Source organism: Gambusia affinis, linkage group LG20, assembly GCF_019740435.1.
Source record: "Gambusia affinis linkage group LG20, SWU_Gaff_1.0, whole genome shotgun sequence".
In the NCBI taxonomy this organism is placed as follows: domain Eukaryota; kingdom Metazoa; phylum Chordata; class Actinopteri; order Cyprinodontiformes; family Poeciliidae; genus Gambusia; species Gambusia affinis.
Window position 1 is genome coordinate 7,038,127 of NC_057887.1, and position 22,206 is coordinate 7,060,332.

The 22,206-nt window shown below is 40.4% G+C and overlaps 1 protein-coding gene across 4 annotated transcripts in view; it reads left to right on the plus strand.

Moving 5' to 3' along the window:
• stxbp4 (syntaxin binding protein 4) overlaps nucleotides 1-22,206 on the plus strand; it is a 32,859-nt gene that overhangs the window by 8,550 nt on the left and 2,103 nt on the right. For 2 of the 4 annotated variants that reach the window (XM_044102230.1, XM_044102229.1), the window contains exons 5-19: nucleotides 2,236-2,310; nucleotides 5,529-5,614; nucleotides 6,452-6,605; nucleotides 7,873-8,005; nucleotides 8,736-8,842; nucleotides 8,983-9,193; nucleotides 9,328-9,409; nucleotides 12,571-12,650; nucleotides 12,879-12,975; nucleotides 15,341-15,465; nucleotides 15,996-16,085; nucleotides 16,199-16,264; nucleotides 20,086-20,265; nucleotides 20,431-20,547; nucleotides 20,634-20,683. In XM_044102230.1, the coding sequence (XP_043958165.1) occupies nucleotides 2,236-2,310; nucleotides 5,529-5,614; nucleotides 6,452-6,605; nucleotides 7,873-8,005; nucleotides 8,736-8,842; nucleotides 8,983-9,193; nucleotides 9,328-9,409; nucleotides 12,571-12,650; nucleotides 12,879-12,975; nucleotides 15,341-15,465; nucleotides 15,996-16,085; nucleotides 16,199-16,264; nucleotides 20,086-20,265; nucleotides 20,431-20,547; nucleotides 20,634-20,683 (1,653 nt within the window). Of the gene's footprint in view, nucleotides 1-2,235; nucleotides 2,311-4,627; nucleotides 4,707-5,528; nucleotides 5,615-6,451; nucleotides 6,606-7,872; nucleotides 8,006-8,735; nucleotides 8,843-8,982; nucleotides 9,194-9,327; nucleotides 9,410-12,570; nucleotides 12,651-12,878; nucleotides 12,976-15,340; nucleotides 15,466-15,995; nucleotides 16,086-16,198; nucleotides 16,265-17,867; nucleotides 18,771-20,085; nucleotides 20,266-20,430; nucleotides 20,548-20,633; nucleotides 20,684-22,206 lie in introns of those variants that run through there. The other 2 variants (XM_044102231.1, XM_044102232.1) reach the window with 2 other exon arrangements.

The following is a 22,206-nucleotide window of genomic DNA, read 5'->3' on the forward strand; positions in this document are numbered from 1 at the left end:
GTGAGATTGGCTGCGTGTGCGAATTCTGTGTGTGTGACTGAAGCATAAAACCACTTTGCTTTGGCGAATCAGGTCACTTTGACTGATTCACAGCAACACCTTTAATCCAATCTGGATGATTTCACCTTCTCACCCCTTTCGTGGCGTTTCTGACAGTGAAGCAATGGCGCAGAGTGGGAACGGTGCACCCAGCAGTTTAAACAGAAGCTGTCTGAATAACACCTCAGACTATCAAGGGCCGACTGAGCCGTTGCAGATGCTGATCGTTGATCCGAAGTTTAAAAAACTGCTCCCCGAGTTTGAGTGGCGCGAGCCGATTGCCCCGGTTCAAACCGGGATAGTCGTCATTAAGTGATTTTTAGCTCAGAGTAAGCAGCGGCATCTCTGGATTATTTCATGCTTCAACTTTATTGTGGAGGCACTGAGTGTTTCTGAGCCGATGCCAGTGATTTAAACTCCAGAGTTGTGTCTGGATTTAATTCACTGCTGCCTGAGCAGCTTAGCGTTACCAAACCTTCTAGACAGGAAGGTTTGGTCTTCTTTTCAAAGGAACCTGTGTCTTGAATCCCTCATTGGTCCATGGCTGTTGCTGTCTGACTCTCCTCTTGATTTGCCTGACAGTTTTGTCACATGACGGCTCTTGACTGAGCTCGAATTCGATTTGTTTCTAGGAAGCTGTGCAAAATTTGATCTAACCTATACTAAACACTGGATGACAAAAACGCTTCTGGAAAGGCAAATTTGTGCACAGAGACTTCAGTATCCACTTTATTTGTTGTTTCCAATTATTTGTTTATTAAAATGACTTAGAGATGACATTTTATTCTTTTTTTCTTTGTTGAGAGGGTGTACTTGCTTTATTATGTCATTACCGTGAGAGTACTTGAAAATGGAAAATGAAGATTCAGAGCTGCAGTAATATTTCAAAGATTTAGTATGTGAGTTTGAATTTAATCTATGGAAGGTCAAAATTAATCATACATGGTTAAACACAAGTTGTGGTTAAATGTCTCTTACATTTAACCACAACTTGTGGTTAAATGTACAAGTTGTGTACATTCTAGATATTTCATCACTCTCCCCGTCACAGTTCGTACAGGTCATTTAAATTAGTTTGTTGCACCCATACATCCCCCTTTTTCCAATACTATTCACAAATCTTGAATATATTTTAGATTAGAGCTTTAGTTAGGCCATTCCAGAAGCTGTTTGTTGAGTTTTAAGAAAATGGAAGAACTTGGAGATAGTCGTCAGAGTGCATCGATAGCACTTCAGCTTTCCATCTACTGTTTGAACTGTCAGTCCCACAGCATGAGTCAGCCACTGCCATGTTTGACGGTTGGTACAGTGTCCTGAGGTTTACAAACCTCAACTTTTGTCTGTATTTGTCTCATCTCTGGCCATCAAGGTCTTTCCAAAGCCAGAGATTTCAGCAGTCGATTTGGAGCTTTTTTTTTTTTGGCCCAGGACGCTTCCAGTCTAGTATTGTGTTAAACTAGATTCAGTGTGGAGAGTAACGCGGATGTTCAGATGCCTTCCAGGCTGTGCCAGGCTTGAGTCTTGGTGTTTCCTGGTTGCTACTGAGCATCCAAAACAACTTAATGTCACCTGTGGAGCACAGCCTGGACAAGAGGGTTGAAGCTTGGTATTTTAATGGGACAATGATCCCAAACTGGTTTTGGATTATAGAAAGCAGGCTAACATTAAGCCCTGACCTAAATCCCATTGAAAATTTATGGACTACCCTTAAAATGGACTCCATTCCTACTTCTATTTCTGACCAGTAGAGTGAGGCAGAGTTATGCAAGAACGTTGCTAATGGCTTCAAAAGCTAGGAGGTTTATCTATAAACTTCTGAAAAAACATTTAAATAAATATTTAGTAAATCATTTCAGTTCCAGGTTGCTCTTTAAGCTTTATGTAAGCACTGGAGGAAAGGAATGTTTGAAGCAAATTATAAGAAGCTCAAAATATTACGGTATTCATGCAGATTTAAAGTTCTGAATGAAGCAGTCAGCAGTGTTGGATGGTAGTGTTGTCCAAGCTTCTGCTAATCTCTTTAGACAAACCGATGAGAGTCGTCACTCATTCTCTTCTGACCACTTGGGCCTCCAAATGAGAATATAGATCACCAAAATCAAGACTCAAGTGTTAAAACGTCTCAAGGTTCTACACTGTCTGATACTTGAGCGTGTCGCAGCTGGACGTTTACACCTCATGCTGTTTGTGTGTCAGGGCGGTGGAGATTCTGAGGAGCGCCTCGCTCTCCAATCACATGTCGCTGCTTGTCGCTAGAGACGACGAATCCAGGTAAGCAAAATCAGATCCTCTAGAAAACAGTGATTGCCCATTATTTTACTTAAAAGATGTTTTCAGTCACTTAACCAGTAAATATATGAATAAGTATAGATTTTTTTCTTAACGAATATGTGCAGTTTGTATTATGGTTTATTAATCTAAACTAATAGGATTATTTAAATGTATTGCAGTTTGTTTATATTGACTATAGTTTTTTTTTTTGTAGTTTTTTATTTATTACCTTTTGATTATTTTTTAGTTTAGAGGAGTTGCTTTTGCTGTGCATGTTCATGTATCTTAAGAATAGGGTTAGGGTCGGAGTTTTCTGACCAATTGCCGATTCCAATTTTGGCCGATACCATTTTATTTTATTTATTTTTGTCTGAAATGTTGCTGAGTTGGTAACAGTGAGGTGACAATTGTTAACTGCAAACGTGCAGACATGACTTGGTGGACTGGTCTATCAGTCAAACCTCTCTCACGGGAGAGCAGAAGAGAACGGTGGTCGATTTTTAGACCTTTCCTGAGGTAGATAAGATCGGTGGACAAGATTGGTTTCACAAGTTTAAGCATCTCGTCAAAGTTTGAACAACAACTATTTTTAGGTGTGTACTAAAGATCAGATAAGTCAGCGTCATTATCGAACATTCGTCTTTTTGACGTGGCTACGACAGCAGGTGTTTTAGATGGAATCCAAAGCAGCCCCAGAAGGAGTGAGTAGGGGGCACCAGACAGTCATGTCAGACGATTACACAACACGAACCCTCAGGCTAACGCAAACCCCGCCTTAGTTTATGACGCCTTTTTCAAAGTCGGCTGAACTTCACTCAATGCTCTGATCTATTGTTAGACACTTAAGCAACTTCTTGACATCACCATCACTCTACTTCTGATACCTGAATTAATGCCCCCTAGTGGCCCTTCCTGACATGTCAGCTTGTTGAAAAATCAGTTAATCACTGCTTTGCATGTGGAACAAGCTACAGGCACATTGAGTACAAAACAAATGAAAGGATTGTGCTGAAATGTTGGCAGGTAGATGTTTGATCATTTGAGAATTCTGAATTCTATTATTTTTTAAGTGCTAATTATTCTCCTTCATCCAGTCTGGAGAGAAAAAAAAGAGTTGATTTCCTTCCCGGTGGGATGTTTACTCGACACCAGCTGATGTTTCGCGGCACGGACAGCTCCTACCTCCTCCAGCTACGTCTGCTCATGAATAAAAATGCATGGTGTTCTCTCCGTTCTCACCCCCCGATGGCCCAAGTACTTTTCCACGTCAGCCCTCAGCCTCAACTCAAACACAGCCTGACACAATAAGGACGCCCTGCTGTCTGACCACGGGGTGCCTGCACAGCTACTCGCTGCAATCAGCAAAAAAAAAAAAAAAGAGAATAAAACAAATATGCAGTATGCATATTTAGACTGCTGGAGGTTCTCGTTTAATTGACTGAAATCTGAAGCATCTGGACACAAACATCTTAAAACAAAGCTAAAAAATCTTGTTTTTCTTCCCTCTGCTGTTTGGGGGGAGTTTGATGTGAGTAAAGTCTCAGCGCTGCACTCAGCTGTAAAACACGGAGAGATAATCCTTTTATTGATCCCAAACAACAGCAGCATTCCCAAATTAAGCAGAAACAGTCTGTGTCCTTAGTGAGGGTCATGCTCTGCAGGCGAACAGATGGAGCTGGGGGAAAAAAAAGAAGAAAAAAAAGGAGTTTAGTAGCTTAGAGCGTGTTGTGAGTGCACAGAGAAGGTCATCTCACCTCTGTCTGTTCGCTCCCATCCTCTCTGTTACGAAAGCGGCAGAGTGTTGCTGCGGAAGCAGCTTTGCGACGACGCGTCACGCAGTCGCCCCGCGGCCCGACCTCCATTGTTTCACACTTTAAAAAACAAATTATGATGATTATCTGCAGGTTGCCGTGAGGACGCCCCGAGGCAATCACGCGCTGTGAGGATTTGTCTGCGTGTCCTCACCGCAGCGAGGGGAAAGCGATGCTTAAGACCGTCGGGTCGACAACAGATCTCAGAGCGCATAAAATGGAAATATTGCCAACATTTCAGAGAAAAATTGACAATCTTTTGGGAAATTGCTCACAGTAGTTATTCTAAATTATTTTCGCTTTTAAGTAATTTTATCTACTATGATGAGCCTCTTCACATTATCTTATGAAAAGAAAAGAAATTAGAGGAAAGGTGACATCCAGGAGCTTGAGATGTACCGTATTATAACTCATATCTTCAGAAACGGGAAAACACTACAGACGACTTTTGGCCATGACAGATACGAAGTTGATATCCTCTTTATTTATTTAGAAGATTTAATCGGATGAGGGCACTAATTAATGAAGCATTGCATGATGGGATATCTGCAGAATGAACTGTGAACAGGAACTTAAGCAGAGGAGGTAATCTCAGTTTTGTGTGTTGCCCTCTTTCCTTTTCTTCTGGGAGCGTTGCAGAAACGCAGATTAGCCGCAACTTGGAACGTTTTGGAAAATGTCTGCAACAATGGCTGAACCCGAACAAACCAAACCAAACCAAATGTCAGCAGCTTTCAGAAGAAAACAAAATGTTCAGACAAGAACCAAAAACTAAAACATGCAGAATTGAGAATTCAACAGAAATGTCCTAGAGTTTTCACCCACTATAGAGTTTTTGTTTTTTGAAAAATCTTTCTAAGCATCTCAGGTTAAGTTTGAGGAAAGACGCTTACTGAAACTGAAGATACGGAAGTGTTTGGAACAAAGGAAAACTGGCAGGAATTCAGAGGTTTGAAGGGATAATTCCTGATCTCTGAGTGTTTTCTATCTGCAGCCATGCAGATCCACTTTAAATGTTCATTAATACTGACCTCCATGTGAGGGAGACAAACACTCACAGATCAGATAGGCAATAAAACCTTAGAAATAGAGACATTACTGCAGCTGAAGTTTTATACACTCATGCTTTCAGAAAAAAAAAAAAAAACATTTTTGAAAGCAATAGAGAGAGAAAGAGACACAAATGTTGTTTGTTTCAACCGATTTTAAAATCCCCTGCTGGATTTCCAGACAGATTTTATCTGGAGTTGCTTAAATTTATCTGTAACTTAGTAAAAATTCTAGGCAAACTTTAGAAAATGTAAAGTATCAGAAGCGTATGTTTTGTAAAAAAGCGGATTGCGTGTCCCGTTTATCCACATCAATCTGTGCTGAAATCCCATCTTGATGCATCTGTGTGTCCTTCAGGAGGGAGTTTGCTGAGCTGATGGAGAAGTACGGCTCCAATAACGTCACGGCGTCGGGAAGAATCTCTCCAACGCAGCTGTCTACAGGTAAAACGCATCAAACAGCTTCGCTTCTCTGACGATCGCTCGCTGACTCGCCTCGCAGTCGATGTTTGAATTGTTCTTAGAAGAACCGATGGGTGGAGGAAAAATCTTGAGGAAACATTTCAAAAAAAATGTTCCCCTCCCAAAAAGAATGTCCCACGTCTCCGAGAATCTGCATTTAAGACGGTCTCCTCTTTCAACAAAAGTTTCCCTATTTTTTTAGAAATGCAACAGTATTCCTTTTCAACTTCTTTCTCCGTCAGAGCATTTTCACCCTCCAAATCTTTCCATTTCCAGCGTTTCTACAGTCTGATGGAAATCAGTTATTTGGAAAAGTTTCCCACGTCACTGGAAAAAACGCAAAATCTTATTTAGTATTTTTGGTCTAGTTTCTAGTGCAAATAGTCTGCTTGAAAAAAGACAAAACTAATTCACAAGGAATCTTTCAGCGATAGGTAGGAGCTTGTTTTAAGTAAATAATACCCTAATATTGATTAAACATGTCTTGCTGTAAGTGAAATAATTTACAAATGAAACTAGTACTTTTTCCATAAGCAATAAACTTGCAAGATTTTTTTCTTTTTCAAAATTCTTTTCACAAAAATCCTTTCCTCATTTGTGTCCTGGGAGCCCTTAAAGCCCACATTGATTTTTAGAAACTTTTCATTCATACATGTTTCTTTTACAGAACATTTTTTTCTAATAACTCTTTTTAAAAAAGGCTTTTAGAGAGGTCTCTCTCCTATTTTGCAAGTTTCTTTTTTATCCTAACAAAGAGTTCGATTCTTAAAATATTGTTTTGCTCCTGTGTTCATGCTAGCTTCTTCTGTGTCCGTTCAGGGAAGCTGACGGACACGGCGTCCTCCTCCTCGTCCTCCCGGTCGGAGAGCCCACAGCTGCTCAGTCCTAAAGAAGGAATCACCGCCTACAGCCACGCTCCGCAGTACACCACCATCCCGGCCTACACCGTGCACACTCCGGCACACGCCTTCAGGTAGGACGACGCACGCGGCAGATGCAGGGCGCCTGGGCATTCTTACAATTCATGCGTCTAAAATTAAGATCTTAAAATGTCTTGTGTTCATTCAGGAAATAAGTTGGCCGTGAACACGTTATTCGCATGTCTTAAATTTTTGTTGCGCTAGGACTACAACTCCGCGTTTTCAGTTTTCTCGCGGGACTTCACTGTTTCACGAAAGTTAGCGTCACACGCAGACATAATCACTGCATTCTGTGACTCAAGGCGTTTGGAGCTACTGGTAGCTAGCTGCTAATATTCCCATTGCTAGCTAGCTAGAATTAAATTAAAAAAAATAGCTAGCTAGCTATTTTTTTTAATTTAATTTTTTTACGTCCATCATGGCTTTGTAACGCAAATCCATTATCTGGACGATAGTTATCTTCGCCATTGGCTCACTTCTGTTGCCAGCCCATACAATTTATTATTTTTCCCCTTTTCTGTACATTTATGTCGTGTTATACGTCTTAAAAAGTTTGTAATCTGAATTGGCGAAACCTGTAGACTGAGACTTCAAAAATAACTCAGAAATGACAGATGGAGATGTGTTCTTTCAAACCTCTATCAGTACTGAAATGCTGTCTAATGACGCATTCCTTGTGTTTGCTAACCTTAACTCATTGTTCTGACCTAGCTGTTGGATGCTTCAGGAACTGCCTGAAAAACCATTATGCCACCACTTCTGCCCTCTGGTGGCGGATGTGGATGTAATTTATTTCCATCCCCACTATGTCCAGGTTGCACTATATGTGGAAGCTGAAATTGGAGAAAATTGACAGAGGCTGAGCAGAAATGTTAGTTTTTTTCTTAATTTACAGAAATGTTAAGATGAATGCTGATATTTAGAAGCAAATTCAGTGTTCATTAATATGCGTGATAGTTCTGAGCATCATATTTTCTCAAGAGAAATGTTTCAGCTGGCCAGTAAACTTGAAAAATGTTGAGTTTCTTCCGTAAGGGAAGTAGCTGAACAAATCCCTGGAGTGCTTAGTTTATCCATTCTGCTGTCTGTTCAGTGACATTCACGTTCATTCAGCACTTTCAGAAAGTTTGTCTCCGGTTACATAAACTGTCCAACTGTGACTGAGCTGCACGGAAACACCAGCAGAAACTAAAAATAGCGAAGAGCATCTTCAGCAGTTCTCAAGCGGAGGATGGATGAAGATTAGGCGGCGCTCCGGCTGACTCCGAGCTCCGAGTTTAATCTCTGTCATCCCGTCATCTCTTCTCCTCTTTCCCGCAGTGACAGCGTCATTCAGTTGATATGTGTCGCCAAGGGAACAGGACTGGGACTCGTCGTCAAGGGAGGGGCCAACCGAGCTGAGGGACCAATGGTGTTCATTCAAGAAATAGTGCCTGGAGGAGACTGCCAGAAGGTCAGAGTCTCTGTCACTTTGTTATAATCAAAGCAAAATCGCCAGAGAGGGAAACAGATTGGGAGGAAGAGACTCTCTTCAACTAAAGCTGTCGCATAAATACTGATACAGTGACTTGCAAAGGTTTCCAGACCTATTAACCTTCTTTACAAGTGGTGCACAATTATGAAATGGAAGGGAATGATACCTTGATTTTGAATACTTCGCTAGACTATAAATTCTTCCAGAACGTATTGTGATAAATGATAATATCGTTGTAATATAATAAGAATAATGGAAGAATAATATAAGAACACATTCCTGAAGATCGATAAACTTGAAATTCTGATGAACACTTATACATTGAAACTGGAAGACATTTTTGGTATCCAAAATAAATAAACAAAACTACAGAAACAGCAAATAAAAATAATTCTGAAGTCTCTTAGACAAAATTGTCTTTCAGGAAAGGGATAGTTGAGACCAAAGCACCAAACTGAAGACCAGTTTTGGTAGAGACAGACAAAAGAACAACATTTCTGTGGTTATTATACTAACTGGACAGCCGGTTGCTCTACAGACTCACTCTTATAAAGTGTTACATACACGTTGTTGTTGCAGGTGTAAGATTGATTTAATTATTGAACTAGTTAAACAAAATGGCACACCCTGTTATTTTAAAAAACCCCGGCATGATCCAATTTTGGACAGTTTTGCACAGCATAGGATAATTCCTGTGGTTCTGCTGCAGGATGGCCGGTTGCAGGTGGGTGACCAGCTGGTGTCCATCAACAAGGAGTCTCTGATCGGGGTGACGAACGAGGAGGCCCGAAGCATCCTGACGCGCACCAAACTCAGGTCCAACACGAGCGAAACCAGACACACCGAAAGCGGATTAAAGCAGAACGACAGAAAACTTTTAAGCATCTCTCTGACTCCGAAGGCTTAACGGGGGGCAAAGAACAGTGTTTGAACGCATCCTTATGTTTGCGTTGCAGACCGGACCCCACGGTAGAGATCGCTTTCATCAGGCGGAGGTCGTCGTCCAGCTCCAGCAGCGGCTCCCACAGCCCCGTCTGTCTGCAGGGGTGTGGCGTCGGAGCCGGACCCCAGACGAAGGCCCTCGGCCCGCAGCAAACCATGGTGACCAAGATCACTTCCAGCAGGAACCCTGCCTGTGAGACGCTGCCGCCGGTCAACGTCACGCAGGTCTGAGCTTCAGGCTGGGCCACGGCGTCTGTATTATCTAACTCGCTGTGTCCGATTAGATGTTTCTGTCTGATACGAGGAGGAAACTGGTCGACCTTTGACCTGTTTTTTTTTGTTTGTTTGGGTTTTTTTAGGTGCGAGTCTCTCCAGGCAGAACGGAGCAGACGGGAATCTCCTCAGTGCCGCGGAGCGACAGCAGCAACGACACAAACCCTGGTGAGTTTCGGTCTAGCTCTGATGAAGGTTTGAACCAGTTAAATGAGGGGAACTCTGACCTGGACACAAGCTGGAGACTCACAGAAACTCTTCAGGAGATCTCACGGTTGCAGTCACAAAGCCGGCAGCACGTAGTAATCCTTACAGATCTACAGCTAGAAGTTTGATTCATGTTGCTTTTCCTCTAACCGCTGTAAAACACACGATGATGGAGTGATCAAGCTGTAAAACTGAAACCTCAGTTTCAGCTGAAACTCCTGAAACCAACAACCATCCTCTGCACCACATGATGAAATCTACTTAATATTCACAAAAGCCCAAACCTTACGGTCAAAATACTAAACCTTGTACAAAAGAGGCCTGATGATGTAACACCAGTGATGTCAGTAACGCGTTAATTTGTAACGCGTTACTGACGTCGGACCACTTTTTTCAGTAACCAGTAATCTAACGCGTTGCTATTTCAAATCCAGTAGTCAGACTACAGTTACTTATCAAAATCATTTTTGCGTTACTATCTTCTTTTGTTATTTAATCGTATTTCCTCTACTCGTCTTGTCGAGTGACCGACGTCTCTATGTAACAGAAATGTAAACAATGGAGGGAGATGCGCATTTTGTTGGTGGAAAAACTGGAACTATTTTGAGTTTCTGTCGTCAAGTCCGATTATTATAAGCAGCTTTGGGCTTTTTTTTTTTTTTTTTTAAGTCGCTTGCAAATGTAACGAGTGGCGGGTTGCGCCTTTTTGGGCTCGTTTTTGAACGTGAAGTTACTCATTTGGGCTTGGAAATAAGCAGAGACTCATAATAAATCCCAGAATTTTTCCGTCATTAAGGTAGTTTTACTCAGTCTCTCCCTGTCCATCATTTCCCGGATGATCCGTCCCGCTGTGTCTTTGTTAATGTCAAGTTAATGTATTACCTCTGAATGACATCGAGCTTCGCGTTGCGCTCCACAAAACTGCAAACATCGAGACCAATATGAACAGCACAATAAACTTGAAAACAGCCACAAATGAACGTGTCTGTAGTTGCCAATAATTATAATGGCAACTTAACGCCATTCTATTTATTAATATTACGATAAGTGTCACAAATTTGTGCAGCCATCTTAGCTGTGGAGCTGCAGGAGGAGCTCTGTGCTGTGACACCAAACGCAGGGCCGTAACACAGAACCTGGAGGCTGGGGGAAGAGGGGGCTTAAAAATCCTTCTTGGAGTTTTCCAGACAACAGTGGACCACACAAATCAGTCACGGTTTTTATTTTTTTGTACTGTTTTTTCTACAATCTCCTCTTCAGTTCAACCTTATCAGTGGAGACACATTGTTGATCTAATCATTATAATATAGCTGACAAAAAAGTATTGGCAAAGATCAATGTGATTTTCACATGAGGCAGAGCGTTGCTGTTAGCAGCTGCTGAAAGTAACTAAAAAGTTACTTTTAGTGTAACTTAGTTACTTTCCAAATCAAGTAGTCAGTAATATAACTAAGTTACTTTTTCAAGGAGTAATCAGTAGTCCGATTTTTCAAAGTAACTATGCCATCACTGTGTAACACTTTTATCTGTATACAGTGATGAGGAAATGTTAGGGCATCCTACGAAACCCGACAGAGAGACTAGAATACTAGAAGATTGCAACAGCCTACGAGTCTGATAAAAAAAATCTCTAAGACCTCTGCGTCTGATGTAATTTAGAAATTAACTGCCAACATGCTCAGGGGTTTTTGTCTAACCAAATTCAACCCTGTAAGAAGACTGTAGGATTTTACATGAAATCTACAAAGACCATAAGATAAAATCGCAGGATCTACTGCATTCCCTTGCTGCTGTGGAATTGAAAGTGCAGGAATAACTATGTGAGAGAGTGCATTTTGTTTGTTTACGATTGTGGTAAAGAATTTTTTTTCTTCCCGTTTTTGTTCAGTGAAGTTAAATAATTTTATTGGAAAAACTATGATTAGGTATAAATATATGACGTTTCCTTTGAATGATGAAGTCAAGACATCTTTAATTATCAAAATGTTCCAATTTTTTTCTTCCACACCTTCCTGTGTAAGTCTGGAAGCCACCTGGGCACGAACTAACACACTGTGGACATAAATAGACGTGAAGACATCGCAGTTCCAGACCCAGCCGGCTCGTACATCCATCCGTCCTTCCTTTCATCTAAATGCCGAGGTGACGGCGTGTCGCCTCATCACAACCTCCTGACTGTAAACGCAGACAGATTGCGAACAGCTGCGCGCCTCCAAACTGTGGCCTTGCAGTCGCAGCGAAGCAGATGGTTCGAGGAGGAAGGAGGAAGTGATGCGAGCGGGAGGTCTGGGCTGCGATTGGCTACAGAGGTGTGAAGTTCCACCACATCTCTGTGTGCAAGGAATCCTGAGGTCTCCCTCCATATGTTAATTCCTCCCGACTTTCGTCTTTGACGTCATGACGTGAATCCGCTCGAGTGAAATCAACTCACCGTTTTACACGCAGAAAATGTACGGCTGAGTGTCATAATTAAGATTTCGTTTAAGTTTTTGTTCATTTGTCCTTTTCCTTTTCTTTTATAATTTGCTGGCTCTTTTTCCCTTCCTCCAGCTCAGTCTACTATAGTTCAATTAGTATACAGGATGAAAATCAATATTTTGTGTGGAAAAAAATAGCCCATTTATATCAAGATTTTATTAAATGTAGCTTTTGTGACAATTAACAAAACCTTTATTTCTGAGTGATATTTTGAGGTTTGTCTCAAACTTGAACGATCTGTAAAAGTGTGAAAAACTGATTAAACGCTGAACAGTGACGGGAACCCTTGTGGAAAAATAAATATGCTAAGTACATGACAACATGCTTATGAAACTTAGCACGATTAAAAAGCAGCTACACTTTAAAGGAAATGCGAATACTATATTTCATTATAATCAGATAAATAGAGTCGGCGTTCTAAACATCATTAGTCATCACATTGCATTTAGTACATAACATTTTTTTTTTAAAGAGTGTTAGAAGCATGTTTTTAAAAATGTATCTTCCATTTTTTTAAATATAATTTTAAGTATATCCACTTGACAACATACTAAAAATGTAATAGGGCATATTTAAAATCTACTTAAATATATGATTTTTTTTTTTCCAGCAGGGAACATAAATCTGTGTTTTCTGTGTTTCAGATTCTGGGAGCAGTCAGCCGCCTCAGAGGAAATGTTCCCTCAGTTCCAGCTGTCGATTCAAACTGGAACGACTGGAGCAGGTCGGTTTCGGGCCTGATTCAAATGTAAAGGAAGAAAAGATTTATGTTTTTTTTTTTATCACTCCATAATTATCAGCAAGACATCCCGATTCCTCAGACTGTGATCACAGTAGAACCTATAAAAACATGTGAAGAGGACGAGAGTGAAGCACATCAGTGTGGCTCCCGATCGATGTTTACACCACCTCCAGCTGTGGGTATTGATCCGTGTGTGTGTGTGTGTTTCAGGCGCTGGATCTAATCGGTCTGAAGCCCACAGATGCTCAGCGGCAGGCTCTTAGGTCCAGACTACGAGCCGATCCGACTGGAACAGTGGCCTTCACAGGTACGACAACAACTCCCATCATCCTTCACTTCACACTCACATGGAGGAGATTCGAATAACAACGAGCTTTGACTTTCAGCGTGTTTTTGTTTGTTAGCCCTTGTTTTACCAGCGTGTTTTTTTTTTTCTCTACCCTGATTCAGTTATCTGATTTTATTTAATTCTGATTTAATGCTTCACGTAAAGAATCTCACGGCGGCAACAGGAAGAAAAAATATGCGTCAGACTGATATTTTTTAACAGGTTACCTTTAATAGCATTATGGTTTGTTTCATGCTGAATAATAGCTCCAAACATTTGTTTTAGCATGTTGAAGCAGGCACTCGCATTGTGTTAGAAGTTAATCTGTACAGTGACCTAAGGAAACCAAAGACACTGCGACATACAGAGAAAATTAACAAGAATATTTAGGAAAAAAAAAATCTTAATTAAGGTATGCGAAATATCTTAATGAGCCTTATCGGTCTCTTTTGGCAGAAAATATGTCTGAAAGATATCTCAACAGAACTGATGCTGACGTACCTAAAACACAGACAGATGGAGAAAACTACGTTCATTGAAAAGTTTCTACATCTGATATGATAACCTTGTGACTGCCCTGTGTTTATGAGCGCAGATAGTATTCTCCAAACCTCTGCACATTTCTGTAAAAAAAAAAAAAAAAAAAAAAAAGAGCTCGCACGTTTACAATAGCTCCCCCTGCTGGAGTGAATGGTTTTTATTTTTATTGGTCATTCACTGCGGAGGGACATTGTTGCTCAGAGGAACACATTTCTTAGGAACTAGTTAAGGCGGATGTGTTAACCCTCCTGTTATGTTGCGGGTCAATTTGACCCGTTTCAAAGTTTAAAAAAAAAAAAAAAATAGTTAGAAGTATTTTTTCTGCATGAAACTTTTTCTATTTGTCTTAATAGGTGCACTCTATGTATATAAAAAAAAATTTTCATTTTACACACTTGCAGCCCCCTCTGTGTCTATTTGTTACATAGATACTGTTCGGGTCAATTTGACCCGGCATACAAGTTGAAGGGTAAAAAGTTTTAAAAAATGTCCAATTCTGTTTGTTTCCTTGCACCTATGAGACATATTTCACCACACACACACACACACACACACACACACACACACACACGCGAACATGAGTGTGTGTCTCACTATTCTCTTAACTTCACAAATAAACTGAGAAAGCTGGTTTTTATAAAACTTTTGACGGTAACTTTTTCTATTTTCTGTTCCGGTGTAAAAACTCCACCCACACTGTGTGACACTAACTTGATGGGGTGGGGTGGGTGGGCATAAATACTCTCTGCAAGGGAGTCCTAAACACATTACACACTAAAGGTACATGTGATATTGTCACTGTCAGAGGTCAGGAAATGAGCAGCAGGAAAAAAAAGATGACAGCCCTGGAAGCTCTGGAACTTCTTGTTGATCATGACAGTGAAATAGAAGAGGAGGTTTCTGAAGCTGAAGACAGTATTGAGGTCAATTCTGAGTCTGATGATTCTGATTATGAAGCAATTGATGAAAATGATGTTCATGTTTCTCAAAGCAAGACATTCATGTCAAAAAATGGTGAAATTCAGTGGTCTTCATCTCCAACTAAGAACAGTAAATGTGTCTCAAGTTCAATTATAAAGATCACCCTTAGAAATCCATCCATCCATCCATCCATTTTCTTACACCCTTCTTCCCTAATGGGGTCGGGAGGGTTGCTGGTGCCTATCTCCAGCTGCGTTCGAGGCGAGGCGGGTCACCCTTAGAAAAAAATTTTAAAATGTAATGCAAAAAAATTTACAAAAAATCACTTTCAAAGATAATTAGTGTTATTTTGTGTTTAGGTTTTTCAGTGGGCATAAAAAAAATTGTAAATCACATTTTTTATGTCCAAATGAGTAAATTGTCATCATTGATCCTTTATTTGTGAGGAATAAAAAAACATAATTGCACAAATATTGATTGGAATGGTTAGTATAGGAGTTAATAATCAGACACAAAAAAGATTTGGAGGATTTTTTTGGTTTCTGACACTATAGCATGACTAAACACTCCCCGGGTCAAATTGACCCGCGAACATTATTGCTGTACCTCAGAAACGAACATAACAGGAGGGTTAAAGAAAACCTGTTCTGTAGGATTGGGCCCAGAAAAATGAAAAAAACAAAACAAAAACAACCCTGGTTTTATTTGAGACCTACTCTTAAATGCGCTTCATAAGACAAAACAGTTTGTTACTATTTAAAACCTATTAAACTGGCACCATAAAAACTTATTAAAAACAGATTAATGCAGTTATTAACAAACCAGGTGAGATTTTCCAAAGGACACGTTCTGTTGAACTCTTCCTTTCTATTTGCTCTTGCAGACTTCGAGAGCTTGATTCGGGAACTGTTCAAGCCTCAGCTGGAGGAACTGTTCGGCACCCAGTCCAGCTCCAGGTTCACGTCAGACGACTTCTCCAGCCTGCTGGAGTCTCCCACCAACCCACCGGTAACGGCTCAGGCTGTAAAACGTCTGGGAATCTGGGATATGCGGACTAAAATTCATACATAAAACGTCTGCAAGCTTTATTTTAGGCTTAAAATACTAAACCTATTTTATCCATTGACATCCTCAAAACAAAAGAGACATCTTCCAAAGTAAAATTATCTATATTTTTATCACTTTAAAAAGTAAAGTCAAATCTACTTTTTTGCACTATTTAAGTTAATAATGAGACTGCTAATAACTTCTGGGATTTATCTCAAACTTCACACCAGTGTGAAGTTTGACAGACCTGTTTTAGGTACGTGAGCATCACACCTTTTGACAGAAACACCTACTGGCTTGTGTTAACCTTCAGAGAAAATAGCTGCATTAACGAATTCACCCTAAAGTTGAAATGGATATTTTAATTTGGAAAAGACAAAAGTCACAAATGTGTGCCAGAACTTTCACCCATGTGACAGCGGGCATCCCGTAAGAACCTCAGGGATATTTTTACACCAGACGTTCCTGATTTGCTCTGTTTCTTCCTCCAGCCGTCGCTGTCAGACTCGGATGACCTGGAGGAGATGGAGAAGTTGAGGAAGGAGCACATTGAGGCGCTGAAGGAGATCAAGACACTGCAGGTGACCTCACTAAAGTCGGATAAAATGTTAGAGGATTATGGCGAAACCTTCCAGGTTTGGTTCTGGAGCGGGAAAAAAAAAAAAACAAACCACATTCTGTTTAATTCCAATAGGAGCAGCTTGTCGAGTCTCAGAGAGTTCACCATGAGCTGGAGGACGAGCTCAACAAGGTCAAGCAGGTCAGTCTAATATTTAATTCCCCCCTCACCTGTTGGACTTTAAAGAAAATATTTGCTTTTTAAATAGAATCACCTAGTTTTAGTTTTCCTTTATTTTTCCTAAGCTAAAACTACCTTAGTTTAGTGGGGACACAAATCATCTTGTTTTACATTTGAGGATGTAGAAGTGAGATTTCTGGATTTTTTTTATTTTTTATTTTTCCTCTTCTTGCAACACAAACTCAATATGAAATGAAATCACATCACTTTTGTGTTTTGAAGGTGGTACAGGAGAGCTGTCTGATAAATTTAGATTTTTCATGACTGAGTGTTTCTGTAAAAATAGATCAGCAGGTGGAGCCTTCCACACACACACACACACACACACACACACACACACCCGCACGCACGCGAACATGAGTGTGTGTGAGTGTGGGAGGTTGAGTTGCACCCACTCGGCGGCTGGAGGAGGGTGAGGCCTCCATTCGCTCGTCTTTCGGGCTCCAAAATAGTTCCTCCTCCCGTTTGTTTGTTCTGATTCACAGCTGAAGGGTCTCGCCCTCGTTCGCTCCCACTTCACCGCCTCTCGGCTCCTGTATCGTTGCGTAAATGGATCGATATCTAGATTTAGATGCAGCTGACAGATGTAGGGAGCCAGCGAAGGTTCTGGCGGGATGCTTCCGCTCTGTGAGTTGGACAGTCGCAGGAGAGACGAGGAAATTCTTGGCAGCACTGAACATAAACTCTGAGTGCATCATTGTAATGTTTTCCCAACACTATTCCCATTATAATTCCATGTTATTCTATTTTTTGTTTGATTATTGATTTTTTTAAACAAACAATTTGTGGTCTATTAAACCAGTTGTGACCAAACGTTTTGCAACCGGGACCAATATTCAGTTGAGAAAACTCGAGGGCCACATGTTTTAAAATTAAAACTTTCATCTGCTCAATAATACTCTAATTAGACAATATGTTTGATAAGTCAAAGTAGTCTATATTTTGTAGAAAAGGAATCTTCAAGTTATGGTTGACCCAAAGCATATGGAGGGTCCTGGACAAGTTGCTGTAAGCTTTTGGGGTTTGTTGTCATCATTTTTTCTTTTTCTTTTTTTTACATTTTGAAACAAAGGTTGAGCGGCTCTTGCTGGTTTTGGCAAAGTAGAATCAATGAAAGCAGAAACATTGTTAAAATACTTTTTCTTGTCGCTAAATACATTTTATTTGTCTGTAAAAATTCTCGAATTAATCGCGGATTCGCTCCATTCTTGAATTGTCAACCATGGGGCCAAACAAAAGAATCCAGAGGGTTGCAGAGGGCCCCCGGGGCCACACTTTGGACATCCCTGCATCAGACAGTTCAGCAGTCTTTCCGAGGAAAGAAAACTTTTAGTCAACTCTGGTTACTCAAAGTCCTAAAAATGGTATTTTGCTCTGTTAGTAACCAGATTTCAGAAAATTTTAAACAAAGAGACGTATATCTTTTCATCTTTTCATCTGAGCTAATTCACAACTAACCATTGTCATTCTGTCATTGTTCCGGTTGCACAGTTTCTTCCCTAATTCCTCCTTTTCCCAGTGACTAGTGGGTTAGTGTGTTGACCTGCTTGTTTTGACCTTGCAGCTGGAGGTCAGCCCTCACGGGCCCTCGAGGCCACAGCTGGAGGCACAAACCGTCACAGTGGGTTCCTGCAGTTACCCTAACAACCCCCTTACACCTCAAGTGCATTCTGAATGGATGCTCTGCACAACGAACCCAGCTGAAAGAGTCGAATTTTAGCACCAACAGAGTCTGTGTGTTCCAGCAGACGGCTTGTGTTGAAACCGAATATTCAGCGCCAACAAGCTGAAGCAAATTCACAGATAGACCACAGAGAGGGCAAATTGATGAGAAAATAAATGAATAAATAAAGTTAATATCTCGTGAGAATAGGAGAGTTAAACAGAATCGATGCCTGCAGATTTGTGATAGAACAATTTCCGTGTGGTCGGCCTTAAAGTGATTGTTGAATTAAACCATGGTTGAAACTTTCCTCTCTGACTCAGTTGTGATTTTTAGAAAACCTTGATGACTCATAGTAAAAGCCCCTGTGTTCTGCAGTCCAAAAGTCTTAAATGTCTTCCATGCAGTCATTTTTGTAATAAGAAATATGACTTCTTGTTTCATACTGTTGTACAGAGGAAACAGTAAACAACATTCTGGCAAACATGGTTGCGGTATTATGCCTTGGCTGTCTAAAGGACCTTTTTTTTTTGAACCGCTTGAAAGCAACACAAAATCATTTATCATTCAAGTTAATGCACACAATGCTCCACAGCGACATCTGCTGGGAGCAGCTCCTAATTGGATCTAAATTCAAAACATGCATTTGACGAAACAGCGTGATGACAAGCAGTCATCACGCTGTTTTTTTTTCTTATCTTAGGCTTCCTGAGAGTCGTTTTCAGGCCTGAGTCGTGATCCAGATTAAAATTCTTTAAAAATCTTTTGGGATTCAGAAACTCCCCAGACCCGAGGTGTCCTCACAGGGACAGATGGATGCTACATGGAGCGTCTTTTTTTTTTTTTTTTTTTTTTTACCAACAGCAATTTGTAGAGGTTTAGAAACATAAGCAGCCATGCTGAGAGCAACAACAGTAACAGATGGCCTTCCTGTTCCCATGTGTTTCCATGTCTTATTAAGAAAATCACTTCTTTTTTTTTTTCTTTTCTTTTTTTTACCTTCTTGTGTCCTGTTAGTCTTACATGCGTATGACATCTCTGCAGGAGGGCTCAAGTCGCCAAATTAATGTGCCGTGGGCTGTTTCCTTCCAATCGTAAAAAGGATGTCACACACAGCACACAAACTAAGCTTTACACGTTTTCCAACTGAGTTACACACCTCCAGGTATCTTTGGTTCATTGGACAGTGCTTACTAAAATAGAAACATTTTTGGTTTTTTAAATATCTATATTGTGATATGGAGTTATCTCCGTATGAAGGTATGTTACTTTTTCTTTGATTTAGAAGGATAAATATCATTAATATGTTAGTGGTGAACAGCGATGTACTGTACTGTGTACTGTGCTTAAAAAGTGTCCTTTTTTATTTCCTTTTCTTGGTGTTGAGATATTTTAAATAAAATAATAATAGTGAAAATAGCTGTCATTTTTCTTACAGCTTGATTAGATCGACACACACCAGGTTCTGACACCAGTTTTAGCAACAATTTGACTAGGCCGTTACAACACCTGCATTCTAGTCTTTTTCAGCCATTCTTTTGTAGGTTTGCGTCTGCGTTCAGGTGTGTGGACATGTTAGAGGTTCAGTTTTTCAGAGTCCCACATTTCATTCTAGCAGAGTTTGCCATACAGAGGAGTTCATGAACACGCCTAGACCCGCTTTAGCAAAAACAAAACCCCTCACACTTTCTCTGCTTATTCTTAAACCACAAATCAAGCCAGCTGTTTTTCTGCATATACGCAAGTTTTCGAAAACTCGGGTCGGCGTTGTAAGGTCAAAGAAACTTCCCATAGCTCCTGATCCACTTCAGTGTAAGTGTGCAAAGCAGTCTTGATCTGGAAATCCGGCTCAGTTAGTCAGCCGATGCAGGGCTTTGATTTCCTCGTCGGGCAACTCAGAGGCGCAACAACACAAGGTTGTCATAAAATTTGTATCATAGTTTTAATTATTTGTGAAAGAAGCCGATGACTACAAGATGCTCAAATGTTAGTGCCAACATTTGAAATGTAGGCATATTTATGAGCTAAGGTGGACCTGCGAGCCCTGATGAGCTTTCACTGGGTAATCTGTTTGCCTAAAAGACTTGATGTTCCACCTTCATCACGTACACCTCTCCAGGAAGCGAAAGTCGGAGCAGAGGAGAGTCGGACTCTGAGGACCCGGATTCAGCTGGTGGAGGAGGCCCAGAAGCAGGCCAGAGGGATGGAGATGGACTATGAGGAGGTCATCCACCTGCTGGAGGCTGAAATCGCCGAGCTGAAGACTCAAAGGGTGGAGCATCCAGCAATGACCAAGAAGGTAGCCAATCACAGAGTCATCATGTTGCTGAAAAAAAAATCCTTTGTGTTAAAATGGATCTACTGGAGAAAATATAAACCTACTAAACAAATGACAGTGCTCTGTACAATATTGACAATTAGTTTAGTTTTGTTGAGAGAAGTGAATTTTTACTTTCTAACCAAGGAGGAAGTAGACGAACTGAAGAAGAAGGTGGCCATTCTGGAGTGTCAGCTACGGAAGAGTGAAACGGCCAAAAAGGGTTTTGAGATGTCAACGGGAAAGCTACTAAGTTTTGTGGAGGTGAGGGGGTAAACCAAAACCTGAATCTAAACTTTGGTCATCTCCGTGAAGTTTACGTTTGTTTTTCTTTTTGCCTTTTACTGCAGAACGTTCAGGACTTTTTGCTGGAAAGTCACGGACCCACAAAGAGCTACAGGTACACACTTTAAAGCTGTCTGCGTCTCAGAATGACAAAAGGTTGACTGGCTGCCCGCTATTTGTTAGAGTCTGCGCTAACGAGGCCGGTTCCTTGGGAGAAAATGGTTGCCCTAGCAACCAGCAGCTTTCATCTCTACGTGTTAGTTTTGCTCGTCCTTTGTGTGCGTGTGTGTATCTTTGCCACAGTGTTCTGCTGTGTTGCTCCTGATATGCACATGTAGTGTATGTTAAGAACTACAAGAAATATAAATAAAACTCATGTACAGATGGGGAAATATGCAAATGTTTGAACAGGAACAAATCTCATCAATTTGTTTGTTTTGTTTTTTTACACTTGTCGCTTTTGTTTTTTCATTTGATTCTAATTTAGTTTTTCTCTGTGATATAAAAAAGAAAGTATTTAAATATATTCATTTTCTAAGAAGCAACACATGTAAACATGTGTCCTCATCTAATCACTTGAAGCTAATTCATTTAGTTTTGTTTAAAGTGTTAATATTACCATTTTCTCATTTAAATTTGGATATTTGAATTTTTCAAAACAGATATAAATCAAAGGAAATTATCATGAAATTAAGAAATGTGTTCTTGTTTTTCAAATTCTTAAAAAGGTAATGAAACAAAGTTTTTCTTATGCCTTCATATTTCATTCTTTGTATTTTTCATTACTTCAAAGTTTTGTTTTGTTTTGTTTTTCTAATGATGGACGCTAGGTGGGTTAATTGTTTCCTGTACATCAACACAGGGTGTCAGCTTCTCTGTACGTCCATGAAATAACAAATTAACAATTTTATTCAACATCTTTGTGACTTTCAACAAGTCTAAACGTGGTTCAGGAAAGTTCCCTTTGCACGTTTGGTACACAGGAAATAAGTTAGAAGCAAAGGCAACTGAGACGTGTGTTACTCAGTCATGTAATGATGTCTCCAGCAGAGAGCCCATTAGTCCAGGCTTCGCACACACTCAGTGGTCCGGCTTGGCCCACTTCAGCTCAGGCAGAGCACCGGTTGGCTCCTGGTAATGGGCTCCCGCTGCGAGTGGCGGCATTACGAAATGTCTCCACCGAGTAAGAGGTCACCAATTACTCTTCCCTATCCAGTTGTTGATCTTTATTTATTAACCACCAACACACAACACTGATCACCATGAGGAGTGTTACACAAAGCATGATAACGGGTTCACTTCATAATCCAAAACTGCAGAACATGTCTTAAGTCTGGGATGGATGGATGGATGGATGGGTAGATGGTAGTAAAAGGTAGGAATAAAGGTTTTGATGAACTGCTGCAGGCCAATGTCTGATTATCTTTTTGTTCTGCGTCTGAAGTTGTCCTTTTTGGATGAATGAGTAACCTTATTGTCATCAAATGGTTTGCGTACATCTAGATTAGTTTTTCCACTCAACATCTCAATTTAATTCCCTTGTCTCTTACAACTTTTCAAGATTATAAATTATCTTTCGTCTCATTTCCTTCTTTCCTTTCACTTCCTCCCTCCATCATTCTCTCCCACTGATGTTTC